Source organism: Colobus angolensis, unplaced genomic scaffold (assembly GCF_000951035.1).
Source record: "Colobus angolensis palliatus isolate OR3802 unplaced genomic scaffold, Cang.pa_1.0 Scaffold286, whole genome shotgun sequence".
NCBI lineage: Eukaryota > Metazoa > Chordata > Mammalia > Primates > Cercopithecidae > Colobus > Colobus angolensis.
Genome location: NW_012116110.1, coordinates 280,214 through 296,150, shown reverse-complemented (window position 1 = coordinate 296,150; position 15,937 = coordinate 280,214). Strand labels below are relative to the sequence as shown.

Here is a 15,937-nt window from a genome sequence, read left to right as displayed (position 1 = left end):
AGACGGGCGGATCACAAGGTCAGGAGATCAAGACCATCCTGGCCAACATAGTGAAACCCCATCTCTACTAAAAATACAAAAATTAGCTGTGCGTGGTGGTGTGCGCCTGTAGTCCCAGCTACTCGGGAGACTGAGGCAGGAGAATCGCTTGAACTAGGGAGGTGGAGGGTGTAGTGAGCTGAGATTGTACCACTGCACTCCAACCTGATGACAGAGTAAGACCCCGTCTAAAAAAAAAGAAATTGTTAAATTCTATTAATTTGTTCCCATTCCAAAGCTGTCTGAGTTTATTTTACTGCCTCCTGCTACTATTGCAGATAATTGAGAACCACTGTTTTAATGTCATAGGCATCACTGCCCTCCAGACACCAGAGCATTCAGACAATAATGCAGTGGGTAGGGTCTTACAGAACCTGAAGAAAGACAGGTGGGGTTAAAATCCCAAACTTACTCTGCCACATACTTGCTTTATGCCCTGGAGCATTTAGGTAACCTCTCTGTACCTCAGTTTTCTCATCTGTAAAATGGTAATAATAGTATCACCTCATAGGGCTGTTAGAAAGATTAAATGAATTTTCCAAAGTGCTTAGAATGATAGCTGGCATACTCTAAGCACTTATGTTAACTCTTATTATTAGCATTGCTTTTAAAATTGCTTTTGATTGGTAATAATTAGGCTTTAATTCACTGAATTAGTAGGCTTCTGGTTAAAATAAACTCAATATATTTGATAAATAAAATTCTTCCATCAGCCAATGATTGTAACTCCATAAAACAGCAAAAACTCTGAATAAGCACATGGTATGTTCCCTATGATTATTGAGTAGATGTAAGACTAGAACCTAAATTACATTGCTGTCATCTTTTCCCAAATTCAGAACAGAGAACTTTAGAATTTTAAATTTTTATGTTCTTTTGCAACTTCTTAAGAGCCACCTTTAAAAAAATCTCTTTTATGTGCTCAGGCAAAGGAGGGCAGGTAGTGAGTGGGGAAAGTGGAGGAGCCACAGGCCTCGGGGAAACGGGGCCTGCTGGCCAGATCAGAACCCGGTGGGCTGAGCTGCGCAGGGAAGCGAGTGAACACCTGCTTATATTAAGCCTTTTAATTGAAAAACAAAAGCATCGTTGTGCCCTGAGAACAGGGACCACAGTTCAGACGGCCCCACTGGCGGCAGTAACACTCAACACCCCAACCTCCTCGCCTGCCATTCACACCAAACTCAACATTGTGGGGGTTTTTGCCCCTGAAGGAAGCCATGCAGTAAGTTTTGGGTGTAGAATATGATCTCCTATAGTTTGTGTTTTAGAGACAGCAATGTGATGTTTATAGGTATTAGGGACCAAAACACAGCGTCTACAGTTAATCAGAAGGCAGAAGTACAACAAACCGGGGGAACTTAACATATGGAGGCCCCCTCCAAAGCGAATGCTGAAAGAGGTCACTTAAGAATGAACCACTCAGGGCAACAGGCTAATGAGAGGGTTGGCTTGTGCTGTTTTAAATCTGAAGCTGCCGATTCTTTTTGTTTAATTATCTGTAATATCCTGCTTAAAAGTTGTAAAGGCAGATTTGCAATCACCTGCTTTAGTACTTAGTGAGGAAGAAGACAGAAGCGCAAGTGTTTGGAGGGGTGATCTGCCAGGGCGGGGGGTGCATGGTAATGTGATGTGATTACACATGTTTCTAAGTGTAATGGAATTATTTTTAAAATGTTCCCTCTGTAAATGATGCAGCTCACCTCCTTGCTGCTTAATTTTTAAAAACACAACAGCAGTTTACTTTTTTTTTTCTTTTTTTGAGATAGAGTCTTGCTCTGTCGCCTAGGCTGCAGTGCAGTGGCACCCGTTTACTATTAAGAGCCCATCTTTCTCCCTGATTTTAGACACCTGTTGCTGTTGGGACGAATACAGCATCATGCCCCAGTACTGTCAGCTCACCTCCCATGCCCAGGTTTGACTGCAGCTGCCCCAGGAGGCTAAGTAACCCTTCTCCCCGGGAATCCAGTGCTCTGTCTCCACAGAACTAATCTGGAAATCAGAGGCTCAGGGATTGCATGCTTGCTAATCAAAACAGTGACTTCACTCATTAGTATTCTACTTTTCCCAGTATTTGCTCATGCCTGTTAAATTGTTTGATCCTCACAGCACTATGAGCCAGCTCGGGTAGATATTAATTAATTACAGTTTATCAATGAGAAAAAGTAAGGTTCACAACAACTAGGAAAAATGCCTATGGTTATCAATCAGTATCTGGAAGAGCTAGACTCACATCCGCCCTCCTCTTAAAAAGGGTAGTTTGATTTGAACAAGGCTTCTCAGCCTTGGCACTAACAATATTTAGATAATTCTTTGTTTTGGGGGTCCATCCTCCGCATCGTAAGACGCAGCATCCCTGACCTCTATCTCCTAGAAGCCAGTAGCGCCAGCCCTCACATTGTAACAACTAAAAATACGTCCAGACATTGCCAAATCTTCCTGAGGGTGGGGGCAAAATTGCTGATTGAGAACGAGCAGGTCAGGGTGTTTTGGATTAAGGTGGATTAGGAATCACACTTAGAATACCAAAGGGTCATTCATCCTAGAGACCAGCATAGCTGCTATTCATGACAATTGCTGCTTAGCACAAATGAATTTGCTCATTTCATGGAAGTGGTGGCTTTCCAGAATCTGAAGGAAAAGAAGAATGGTCAGGACAGAGAACATACTCCAGCCCCTCTTCCCTCCAAAATCCTGAAATGTTATTTGTTCAATTTTTGAATCGGTATTACCGTCACATAGTTCAAAATTAAATATGCATAGAAAGATGTCTTTATTTATTTATTTTTTGAGCCAGAGTCTCCCTCTTATCGCCCAGGCTGGAGTGCAGTGGCGTGATCTTGGCTCACTGCAACCTCTGCCTTCTAGGCTCAAGTGATTTTCCTGCCTCAGCCTCCCAAGTAGCTGGGATTACAGGCTTGCACCACCGTGCCCAGCAAATTTTTGTATTTTTAGTAGAGATGGGGTTTCACCATGTTGGCCAGGCTCATCTCCAACTTCTGACCTCAGGTGATCCAAACATCTCGGCCTCCCAAAGTGCTGGGATTATAGGCGTAATCCACTGTGCCTGGCCATAGAGCCATCGAGCCACCATGCCTGGCCATAGAAAGGTTTACACAGAGAAATTTCCCACCAACTAAGGACCCTACTACCTGGTTCTCCCTGGAGACAGCCAGTGTTACCAGCGGTCAGAAATATTTTATAAAATACCTTGTATTTAAAGAAATACTTCATCTTAGATCAAAGTGTCTCTGAGCCATTATCTTACTCACATTGAAAAAGCAATAAAAGGTATCTTTCCTTGGAATGTGGTCAGGGTCAGATACTATTTCCTCCTACCTCACCGCTGCCTGCCTCCACTGATAGGAAACTGTCTCAGACACTGGAATGAAGCAACCACCAAGGTCTTCAAAAATAAAACAAAGTGAAAAAAACTGGGCATTTGGGTCAAGGATCCTGTGGGTGTCCTGGTCTGGTCAGTTTCTCACTGGAGCTTTCAGAGTGCTGTCAGCACGTGTGCCTGTCACGGTGAAAACTAGCTAAAAAGACTACACACTGTAGGAGAGGCATCGGTGCCACAGGCAGGTGGCCTCTGCCCCCACAGCAGCCTGCAGTCATCAAAACCAGAATCTCCCAGTGGAGGCCTATTGTGGGGAGGCCCAGAAAGGAGGGAGAAGCAGAAGAGGAAGGGGTGAGGGTCCTGGAGCCACAACCTCAGGGTAAAGAGGTGAGACAAGAAGAAAAGCAAATGGCAGTGCCCGTTTCCCATGACAGTCTAGGCCCTGGTGGTTGGGAAACAGTGACCCCGTCCAATGAACAAATCACAACATGGGACATCATGTGACTGGAGCTTCTAATCATCTCCCTAACAAAGAACTGCAAGGTAACCTGGCATATGTCATTGAATTACTGTGACATCTGTTTGTTTTGGAGAAGTGGGGCTGGGTCATTTCTTCACACATAAAACAGACAAAACTTGAATCTCTAGCATCAGTATTTTACTTGCATTGAAACCATCCTCTTTCAAGTAAACTCATGCTCTGCCTCCTGCTTCCTTTTAAGTCTCTTGCCTTTTTAAACAGCAAACAAACAAAACCCCAAAATAACACAATACTCTTTCCCAAGCTTCCCTAGTTCCACTAATGGCAGAAAACTTCTGGTAGTCACACTGATTGGAAATGTAATTTTCTTTTCAAAGATATTCCCCACATCTTTTCCTACTCAACTTTGCACCCAACTTTGTTGCTCAACTAACACAAAAGTCTTCCCGTGTCATCTCCCCCAACCCTGTGCAACTTGTGCTCTGCCACTGGCTTTGCACAGGCCTTTCATTTGTCACTAGCCCCTACAACAATGTTACGGTACATCACTGCCTGAAAACTGTACTCCCCAGCATGGCAGTCATCAGCCACGTGTGCTTATTTAAGTTTAAATTTAACTAAAATTAAGATTAAAAAATACAGTTCTTCAGACACACTGGCCGCATTTTAAATGCCCAACAACCACACATAGCTTGTGGCTACTGCACTGGTGCAAATTATAGAATATTTCCATTATTGCAGAAAGTTCCACTGGACAACACTGGCCTAGAACATAAAATCCAAACACCTCAAACCAGCACCCAAGGGTAGCTGTCATTTAGAGCCAGCCCATACTTCCAAAACTGCCTACTACTTTCCCCAGACACCGCCACTTAGCTTTATCCAGGCGAGCCTGTCCTGTAATGCCAACAAATCATGCTCCTCCCTAATTCTGTGCCTGTGCTCATTGGACTCCCTGCCATCAAGACAAACAAGTAGGTAAATCAGAATGCACAGTCACTTAAAGAGTGGAATTTCTGGCCAGGCGCAGTAGCTCACACCTGTATTCCCAGCACTTTGGGAGGCCAAGGCGGGTGGATTGCCTGAGTTCAGGAGTTCAAGATCAGCCTGGGCAACACGGTGACCCCATTTCAACTAAAATACAAAAAATTAGCTGGGCGTGGCAGTGTGCAGCTGCAGTCCCAGCTACTCAGGAGGCTGAGGTAGGAGAATCGCTTGAACCCGGGAAGCGGAGGTTGCAGTGAGCCAAGATCATGCCACTGCACTCCAGCCTGGGTGACAGAGTGAGACTCCAACTCAAAAAAAATAAAAGTAAAAGAGAAATACCAATTTTCTTGGCACTTACTGAACACCAATTTGGGTCAAGATTTAATTTTTTCATGTAGGTCCATCTTTTTTCTCCCAAATAAGTTGTAAGGTCAGGGGAGGCAGAGACAAGTTCTTACATTTCTTTTGCATCCTCCTTTTTCCTTCTCACTTTTTTATACCAACAGGGAGGTCAGAGGTTGTAAACTGGCCACTGCCTAGGGGCCAGATAGGGTCCACAGGCAAACTGTTTTGTCCAGAGTGTATTTTTAAAAACGTTTGAATTAGTTGCTGTCATTTAAAAATGGCAGATTTCACATCAAAATTTTCATCTCTGTTTTCTTGAAAAACATTAGAGTATCTGGCAACCCTAGGCGAGCATTCATTCATAGCTCTGTTGGCTAGAGCTGACTGCCTGCTGCCCCTTTTAAGGAAGGTGCGGACTCTCCTCTTTACCGTGGTCGCCTCGTTCTTTCACTCCCTTCTTAGCTGCCTGGCCCCAGTAGGTTCCTGCATTTACAACTCTCGCGAAAAGCACTCAATAAATTAACTGATAATGGCAATACTCCACTCTGTAGATAAAGCCAGGCAGCCTTTAATGCCTGTCTTAATGGGCAGCTTGTTTGTTTTATGCAGCTAAAATCAAACTTCTTATTTTAGCCATTAGCTGAAGACATTATTAACCTCACGGCCCAGTGTTAGCTGTTCTTCCTGAGCTTGCCAAGAACTGAGAATAGATTCAGGAAATGGTCAACTGCAAGACAAAAGGCAGCCAGCCTCAATAATCACATGCAAATAGCTGAGACACAGAGTGTAAAGTTGTCCCATGAACACTGAGTGTTCCCTAATAACACGTGGAAATCACAGCACTCATGACGCTGAATGTTGCTGGCAGCTGCCCAGTAAATCTGGGGCTCAATACAGAAAGCCTAAACCTGCTGCTTAATTCTAACAATATTGGTTTCTTCCCTTTTGAACTCCTCATTATAGACTACTGTGTTCTAAAATTGTTTTCATGTCTTGCTTCTCCCACTCCACTGTAAGCTACTTATAAACTCCTGTGGTATATTTCTCACTCCTAGAATAGAGGACCAGAGGCCTTAACCTGGGATCCATGGATTGGCTTTCAGTCAAGGCAAAAACAATGGGTTATCAAAGCTTCTTAGTAAATCTGTGCATACCTGATGGTCAAGGCTTCAGCACTGGGAAAGAAATTTAACTTTAAGGTATCTGTAAAGGGAGTAAGATGTATGGTGGCCTTGACAACGCTCGTGTAGTCTGTTTGCTATCATTTACAGTTTTTTTGTCATTTGCATTTGCAAAGCACTGCTTTTATGCTTTCATTAAGGTCATGGGTGAGCATGGTAAGCTACCCAGGGCCAACTCATGCATCATGCTGGTAGAGACTGAGTGAATAGGGAGTAAAACTGCCAATTTTTGAGACCATTAGTCCAACCAGATACAAACACACTAAACATAATATCTAACCCATACTTATCCACCTTGTCTGAGACTAGTGAATCTTTTAGATGCCTTTAAATCAAGACTCATTAAATTTGAACATACTTTTTATGAGTAATTTAATGACTCTCTCAAAATAGGAAATGCAGTTAGTTTGAAATAAACTACATCTTTATGAACTTCTTCAGGTTTGTAAAAGATATGTTTCCTCTCTAAATATGTATAAACCATATGTTTAATAATAATGCTCAAATTATACTAGAGAATGTCTCACTTATAATCTGGTTTCCAGAATGTACTCTTCCTCATTTTTGAAAATAGGAATAATATTTGCTATGTCCTGTTTTCTGACAATTTTCCCATTTTCAAATTTGTTTAAAGCTCACATTCAGAGGTTTTCCTATTCTAGCTTTGAATTCTTTCGTCTGGGAAATGGTTTACCTGGGCCTACAGATAAACATATTTGCAATAGCTTATGTGCCTCTTATTATTACCTCTCCTAACTCTGAGATAAACACATTTGCAATATCTAACTCCTAAGTCCACTATTAACACCTTCTTCAGTTTGAAGATCAGAGAATTAAACTGAATAATTCAGCTGAGCTTTTACCTGTCAGTAAAATAACACTTTCTCTAAGTGATTCCTTCTTCTTGCTATGCATATCAATACCATATTTATTAAGGGGTGAAGTTCTAAGTGCTGTGCTGGTCTTCTTGGTGCTTTTTAAGGAGACTATGTACATCCCCTTCCATTGCTTATACCTTAAAACCAGAAATCATTAATAAGATCCTGATATTATTACACATAAAAAATTGTTCATTTAAAAAAATTTCTGGTCCCTTTAGGTTTTCTGTGTCTTTCCTGATTTCTCCTACCACAGAATTTGATTTTCAGTTTTTACAACCTAAAAAACATTGCTGAGTTAAATATCCTACCAGAGACATTAATCATAGAATTACCTATACTAATTATTGAAAACCTGCTTGACTAAAGAAATTCTTGGGCAGTGTACACTTAGCAAACTCTGAGATGTCACGGTCACATTTTTTTCTACAACTTTTGCAGCCACAAAGCCTCTCCTGTAAGTCAGAATTCAGTCAAGAATTTCAGTGCATCTTGATGCTGACTGAGAATACCACCTGAAACTTGTCTGAAGTAATAACAGGCTAGCAATGTAATCATCTCTGTGTTGGTCCATGCTTGAATGAATGTACATGGAATCTTGGGTAAACGAGACAGGATTTGGTTTTTCACCTGTGTCTAAAAATAAATAATAGTATATTGTTGCCTTTGGCCAGATGTACAAATTTTATAAAATATACTGTGACACTTCTGAGCTCTTGAATCTTTACCCAACTCTTTTCCAGCCACACCATCACTTTGAATGACAACCTCCTGGTTTATATTTCAAGGTTTGGCTGAGTGGAAAAGTCAGATAAAAAAGATCAGGAAAAAGTGCATATTCCCCCACATGAAAATGGAACAGAAAATACATCATGTTAGTTCCATGACCTGAATATGTGGTGGGAGCACATAGCTCATATACTTTATGACTAAACGTCTTGCAGGCTATCCATCAAAGTATAAAGGGAAAAATTAAGAAATAATAAACCTTCAATACACAAATCTCCTACTCTTAAGAGGGCGAAATAGCAAGAACTTTGAAAAGCTAAAATGTATAGTCACTTTATAATCAGGAGTAGAGGTGCTTGGGAACATATTTCACCCAGTAATGTGTTTGAACATTAGCTTGGTAGCTGGGAGTCAAGAATTTATCAGTCAAAGACTGGTAATTTAAGATACACTAGGAAGTCTGGAAAACGAGCTTTTGTGAAATGGACTGAAGACATAAAATCTGAGCGACTTAGAAAAGGTGGGGAAGAGGAGCATCTCACATTTTAAAAGTTTTAAAATACAAAGGTAGGAAATGTTTTAAATGTTGGTGGAAAGTAGCGAGTCCATTAAAGGATTTAATATATTATACACAGAACACTGCATGCCCTCAGGAGCCTTCTTCTTAGGAATAAGAAGGGTCTTCAAACAACTATCTTCACTCAATATTCTGTATTATTGACCCCCAAAGATCCCCATGCCCTAATCCTTGGGACCTGTGAATATGTCACCTTATAAGGCAAAAATGAATTCAAGTTGCAGAGGAAATTAACGTTGCTAATCAGCTGACCTTTTAGATAAAGAATATTACTTTTTATTAATATTTTTCCGTGTTTCTGTGAGCCTAGGAGGGCTCGATGCACTCACACAGTCCCTTTAAAGTGTCAGGGTGATACAGCCTGGGAACGACTCCACCAGCCATTGCTGGCTTTGAAGATGGCAGGGAGCTACGACACAGGGCACGCAGGGAGCCTCTAGAAGCCGGGAAGGACAAGGACGGGACTCTCCTCTGGAGTGTCCAGGAAGGAATACAGTTCTGCAGACACGTGGATCTCAGCCCAGGGAGACCCATGTTAGGCTTCTGACTTACTGAACTAGAAGATAATGCATGTATGTTGTCTTAGCCACTAAATTTGCAGTAATTAGTTATAGCAGCAACTGGAAACTAAGATAGTAACTCACAACTGCTTTGGAGAAAGAAAGGCCTTTGATAATATTCACGTACCAAACAGCAACACAGTGTTCCTCTTTAGAAAATAAAATGCACACTCACCTTTTTATAGGTTTTTTCTTCATTTTGTTTTCCAGGTGCTGCCTCTCCATTTTCAGCAGCAGACGACATCTACAAGAGAAACACACTGCCATTTGAACTTGAATGCTACTCTGAAATACAATATATTAATAATATTGCTAACCAAAGGACCTATTTTAGTTAAGCACGTTTTTGTTATGGCTATTGCTGTTGTTCCTAAGAAAGGAAGAAAGAAAAATTTCAGAATACTAAAAAAGAAATCTGCATTCCTTAATCTTTCAAAAATAAATCCAAAACTTTTTTGTAATATATTTTATCCCATATGCTCTAAGAAAGCATGTACATGTGTATAAGTTTCTGTCTACAAAGCGTTTTTTTTTTTAATTTTTTTTTTTTGAGACAGGGTTTCATTCTATCACCCAGGCTGGAATTGGAATACAGTGGTGTGATCATGGCTCACTGCAGCCTCAAACTCTTAAGTTCAAGCAGTCCTCCCACCTCAGCCTCTCGAGTAACTGAGATTATAGGCATGAGCCACTGTGCCCAGGCTACACAGCTTTTTAAAAAACTTTTCTTCTGGTTATAAATGCTCACTGTAAAAATATATGGGAAGTACCAAAAAATATGAGTCAGAACAAAAAAATTACTCAATTCTACTACCCTTGGGCAACTCCACTATTGATATTTTATCATATTTATTTCTACCTTTTATTCCGTGTATTTTCATATGAAAAAATTTACAATACTATCTTACCCAGTATTTTTCACAGAACATTTATGTAATCAATATTTTCCCATTTGATTACAAAAATATCTTTGTAAGAATAATTTTTTCTAGTTGTAAGATATACCACTCTGAACACCACTGTGTGTTAATACTTTAGTCAATGCTAATATTGAAGGATAGTTGAGGCAGCTCAAAGAGTTTTGCTCCCGCAAATAGTACAATAATTATTTTATGCTTATATCTTTATCTAACATCAATGTTTTCTTGGACTAGATTCTTGGAATTGCTAGGGCATACTAGGGTATTAAAAAATTTAAAGCTCTTACTACATATTGGTAAATTTATTTCCAAAAGAATATACTCATTCACACTGCTATCAGCAGTGAGTGAGGGCTCGTTTCATTACACATTTAGTAATGACTGTTATCATCTTAAACAGCTTTGCTAATCTGATAGGTAAAAGAAATCATCTCCTGGTTTTAATTTGCATCTGTGAAAATTACTGGTGAAGGTTAACATCGTTTTCACATCATTTTTAGTTCTTCGTATTTCGTCGAGTTTTCCATTGTTTCGTCCATTTATGGAGGTCTTAATGTTTCCATTATTGATTTTTACCTATTATGGTTATTCATACTAGTGGTTTGCTTATTTTTATGTTTTAAGGTCATTAATTGCTTGCCAAGTGCATTATTAATAGTTTTCTGTTATTATGTGCCTTTTTGTTTGTTTCTGAGACAGGGTCTTACTTTGTCACTCAGGCTGGAGTACAGCGGTGCCATCACAACTCACTGCAGCCTCGACCTCCCAGGCTCAGACAATCCTCCCACCCCAGCCTCCCAAGTAGCTGGGACTACAGGTGCACATCACCAGGTCTGGCTAATTTTTTGTAATTATTTTGGTAGAGACAGGGTTTTGCTATGTTGCCCAGGCTGGTCTCGAACTCCTGAGCTCAAGCAATCCTCCTGCCTCAGCCTCCCAAAGTGCTGGGACATAGGCATGAGTTACTGTGCCCAGTCTACCGTGTGCCTTTTAACTTGTTTCATAATTATGATATAGAGAAGTTTTACATTTTTATACACTCAAAACTATTACATATCTTTGTGAATTCTTTTAATGCCTTAAGATAAAATATTTTTTCATTGAGAGATCTGATCTTCAAATGTGTTTCTCTCTTTTCCTAATGATAAGATTTTCACATGTAACCTATAATTCATCTGAATTTTTAAAGCCAGTTATGTTACTTCTGTGGTAAACAAGGGTAACTTCATAATTAGGGAACCACAATATTTAAGGGTCTTACCTTAAATTGCATGCAGAACATTTAATAGCAAGGAAGGGCAAAATTTCTGACTTTCTTTTATGCCTTTGAAGCATGCTTTAAATTCTGGGCTTTTAATAAACACAGCATATGCTAAATCTAGGAATTAATCAACTATTTCTCTGCCTTGGAACAAAGTGACTGAGTTTACCCACACTGCCATGAGCTTGATATGACTAAAAACCATCCAGGAAAATAAATGCAAGAATTCCAGCGAGCCAACCTCACTAGATCTAGTACTGCCCACCAATCAAACCCCCCTTTTACATAATTTTGCAGTTCTATTTGTGTCTATTTAATCTGTGTTAGAATAGAGTCTTCAAGGACAAATGTTTCACAAACTATTGTTTTCCATCTGTATCTGCTTAAATTGACTTAAAGAATAGTTCATTTTTCTAGTCTCTTTGTAATAATATTTTGGTAAGTTTTGAATAAAAATGCCAGAAGAATTAAAATGGTTTATATATCATGCTCAGGGTAAAATACAGGCCTTCAACTGTTTAACAGAGCCAAGACCTCCCTAAAGAATGCCATTCTAGTAATTTCACTTTTAAGACTTTGCAGCTTTTAAAACCAAAAAACCACAAGAGCAACTCTGAAGGGTGCTTAAAAAAACAACCTTAATGAGAGGTTAACTAACTGGCATGAATGAAGGACGGAGGATGAGATGGTCTTAAAGTATTTTTTATTACTTTGTGAATCACCCCTGACTTGACAGTAGGGAAGAGGAGAAAAACACGTAAACTTCTATTTTTTTAAAAAAACACTTCCTTTTAAGCAGCACAAAACATATAATAATGATAAACGAAGGCCATGAACTATCATCTGGATTCAAGGGTTATTTATTTGTTTTTCCTATAGAGTGATGTTTAACAAAGTTCACATGAACCTATTAACCAGGGACATTGGAGTTGGAGAGGCCATGCAGCATGGACAAAGAAGATGCTTGGGGATGTACTGGTAAACTGCAAAGGGCCATTACAATGGTCACAATGATGACTACTGTTTCTTCTTAGACTTGTTATGCTTCTGCACCACATCATCTGTAACTAATGAAGCCAAAGTAAGTATGAATTAAAAACATCATTTTAAAAAACATTATATAATCAGGTTGGGCATGGTGGCTCACACCTGTAATCACAGCACTTTGGGATGCTGGGATGGGATGATCACTTGAGGCCAGTAGTATGAGACCAGCCTGGGAAAAACAGTGAGACCTCATCTCTATAAAAAATAAAAAATTAGCCAGGCACAATGTCTTGCACCTATTGTCCCAGCTACATAGGAGGTTGAGGTGGGAGGATTGCTTGAGCCCAGGAGTTTGAGGCTGTAGTAAGCCATGATTACACCACTGCACTCCAGCCTGGGCAACAGAGGAAGAGCCTGTCTCAAAAAGAAAAACAAAAGCAAATACTGTGTCATTTTAGATAAGGGACTTGAGTATATTTTGGTATCCACAGGTCCTGGAATCAATCCCCGGCAGATACCAAGGGCTGACTGCACTGAATTTCCTTTGGGGGTGATGCAGATGTTTTGGAACTGCATAGAGGTAGTGGTTGCATAACATTGTAAATGTACTAAACTGCACTAAAAATGAACACAACGAATTGTTCGTTTTTAAATGGCTAATTTTATATTATACGAATTTCACCTGGGAGACACAGCAAGACATCGTCTCTAAAAATTTTTTTTGAAGTTATAATCATATGTATTTTTCATGTACACATAAAAGGAAGGAGGAAAGACATTCTCAGAAGTTCTGGTAATTATCTACAGATGATGGGATTATAAATGCTTTAAGTTTTCATTTTTATATTTTGTTAGATTCTCCAAGTATTCTACAGTGAACACTGCTACACTTAAAAATAAGGGAAATACTATTTAAAAGTTTAACCGCACATAGTAATTAACAACAGAGACCACATCTTGGTTTTTTCAAACCCTTCTGGCATGCCAAAATTCATAAAATTTCTTGTTTCTGTTTGCTTGATGTTTGTTTCAAATTTGATGTCAAAGTTAAAGGTTATGAGCTAGATATATGTTTTAGAATATTTGTAAAAATATTTACGATAAAAAGGTAAGGGCTCTATACTGATTTGATCAGAATTAATTAAAAATATAGACTATATTCCTTACCTTTGTAAATGAAATGGCAAGTCATCTGCAGTTGGTAGTGATGGGTGGCCTACTCATTGTTGAGACCGTTTTCTTTCCCAGGTTTCTGTTAAAATAGAAATTTCTGGTCATTATTTACTCATATCCCTACTACATCTCCCAAAAAAGATCAGAGGTAGCTATCAGGATACATGCAATATAAGCAGTTAAAATTAAAACAAAGGAAGGAATGTGGGTGAGGGAAAATAAACGTGGAGAGCAAGATGACTCCATCAGCAAGGGCTGTGCATAGAACATAAGCCACAGGGCCTGGTATGGTTGTTGAATAAGCTTTACAGTCTATAACTTGACTCTGAGATTCCTGGTTTCCAGAGGAAAGGAAAACATGATCAGTTACCAGATGCATAATGAGGAAAAGATAAAAGCAAAGCAGTTGCTCAAATGAACCACAGGTATCCAGAGATTCAAGCTGGAGTGGAAATTTCTCCCATGGATTTTCATAGAGGAGACAACATGTGACATGTGGACAATTTTTCAATATTATCCCTATGATAAATTACCTGTGATTTCCATAAGGGTTGATTAGACGACACAACTTCAAAGAAAAGTTCACAAAAGCTCTTGTGCTATAATTATGTTTGATACAGAAGAGATACTTGCTTATTGTAATCAATTTAAAAATGTAAAGAGGTATAAAGTAAAAATGAATTAGGCTGGGCATGGTGGCTCACGCCTGTAATCGTATCACTTTGGGAGGCCAAGGTGGGAGGGTTGCTTAAGGCCAGGAATTTGAGACCAGCCTGGGCAACATAGTGAGCCTCTGTCTCTTAAAAAAAAAAAGAAAATTAGGTCTTACTCTTATCTCCCCTACCCTGCGATAGCCAATATGAACAGTCTGTTTGTTGTATAGCCTTTCAAAATCTTCCCTGTGCTTTTTCACACACACATTTATTTCTGCCATTTGCTCTTATCAATATATTTTTCAAATCTATATATCTACCTCACTTAAAAATAACTGCATATATTCACAAGATGGACATACCATTGTTTAACCAATCACTCCTCTGTGGAAGAACATTCAGACTGTTTCCAAATTTGGCTACCTTAACCAGAGCAGGAATAAACAGCCTTATTCAAACATCTTTAATGTTCTAGTACTTTTATTTTTGTGGGAAAGAATCCTAGAAGTGGAATAACTGTGGGGTGAAACATGATAAGCATGTTAACTACTTGAATGACTATTGCTACATTTCTTTCCGTGCAAAGGCTGAAGCAATCAGCCCAACTGTGCATGGTGAGTGTTTGCTTATTGACACACTGATCAGCACTGGTGTTCGCCATCTTTAAAAGTGTTTGCTCACCTGATGGGCATCTCAGTGGTTTTAACTCGCATTCTCTCACTACTAACAGGGTTGATTCTTTTCATAGATTTCTTGATGATTTACAATTCCAGTTCACGCCCTTTGACTATTTTTATACTGGGCTGTTTTATCTTTCTTTTATAATCAATTTGTGAGACCTCTTCATATTTTAAACATTAGCTCTGTCCTAGAGGTTGCAAGCATTATTCTTCTTTTGGCTTTATTTATTGTGTCTTGTCATTACAGACATTTTAAATTTTTACACAGTCAAATCTGCCAATTTTTCCTTTATGGATTATAAATTTACTGTCTTGGAATTATTCCTTTTTGGATGATGGATTATGAAAGAGAGCTCCCCCTAACCTGATGTTATACATGTATTCTCCCATATTTTCTCTTAATACCTTTATGGGTCCATATTTAATATTAGATCTTACTTCAAATGGAATCTAATCCAAATGGAATCTTGCCCCAGATGGACAGCTAATTGCCCCCAAATTATTTACTTTATGATCTTTTCCTTACTGGAAAGACAAGCCACCTTTAGCATACATTAAGTTTTCCTATATACATTGATTTAGTTAAGGCATCTACTCTGTTCCAAACACTGACTTGTGGATTCCTAAGTTAATGTCATATTGCTTTGAAAATGCAGTAACATGGTAGTATGCTTTGATGCCTGCTAGCACAACTTCCCCATGCTGTTTTTCCTTCAAGTTTGGACATTTTCTTGCATTCATATTTTTATATGGCCTTTAAAAACATGTTGATTGGGCTGGGTGCCTGTAATCCCAGCACTTTGGGAGCCCAAGGCGGGGTGGATCACCTGAGGTCAGGAGTTCGAAACTAGCCTGGCCAATATAGTGAAACCCCGTTTCTACTAAAAATACAAAATCTAGCTGGGTGTGGTGGTGGCTGCCTGTAGTCCCAGCTACTCAGGAGGCTGAGGCAGGAGAATCGCTTGAACCTGGGAGGCAGAGGTTGTAGTGAGCTGAGATGGGGCCATTGTACTCCAGCCTGGGTGACAAGAGCAAAACTCTGTATCAAAAAAAAAAAAAAAAAATCATGTTGACTGATCTGACAATACTTTTATCTTTCAAGTTGGGATTCTGACTGGGATTATATATAGTTTTTTTAGAACAATTTTT

At 39.3% G+C, this 15,937-nt stretch overlaps 1 protein-coding gene across 2 annotated transcripts in view; it reads right to left on the bottom strand.

Annotated features, from left to right (window-relative positions):
* Positions 1-15,937, bottom strand: part of PIP5K1B (phosphatidylinositol-4-phosphate 5-kinase, type I, beta) — a 315,005-nt gene that overhangs the window by 188,271 nt on the left and 110,797 nt on the right. For both annotated transcript variants that reach the window (XM_011948884.1, XM_011948885.1), the window contains 2 exons: positions 13,450-13,534; positions 9,290-9,358 (listed from right to left, as the gene is read on the bottom strand). In XM_011948884.1, the coding sequence (XP_011804274.1) occupies positions 9,290-9,358 (69 nt within the window). In that variant the 5' untranslated portion in view covers positions 13,450-13,534. The remainder of the gene's footprint in view (positions 1-9,289; positions 9,359-13,449; positions 13,535-15,937) is intronic.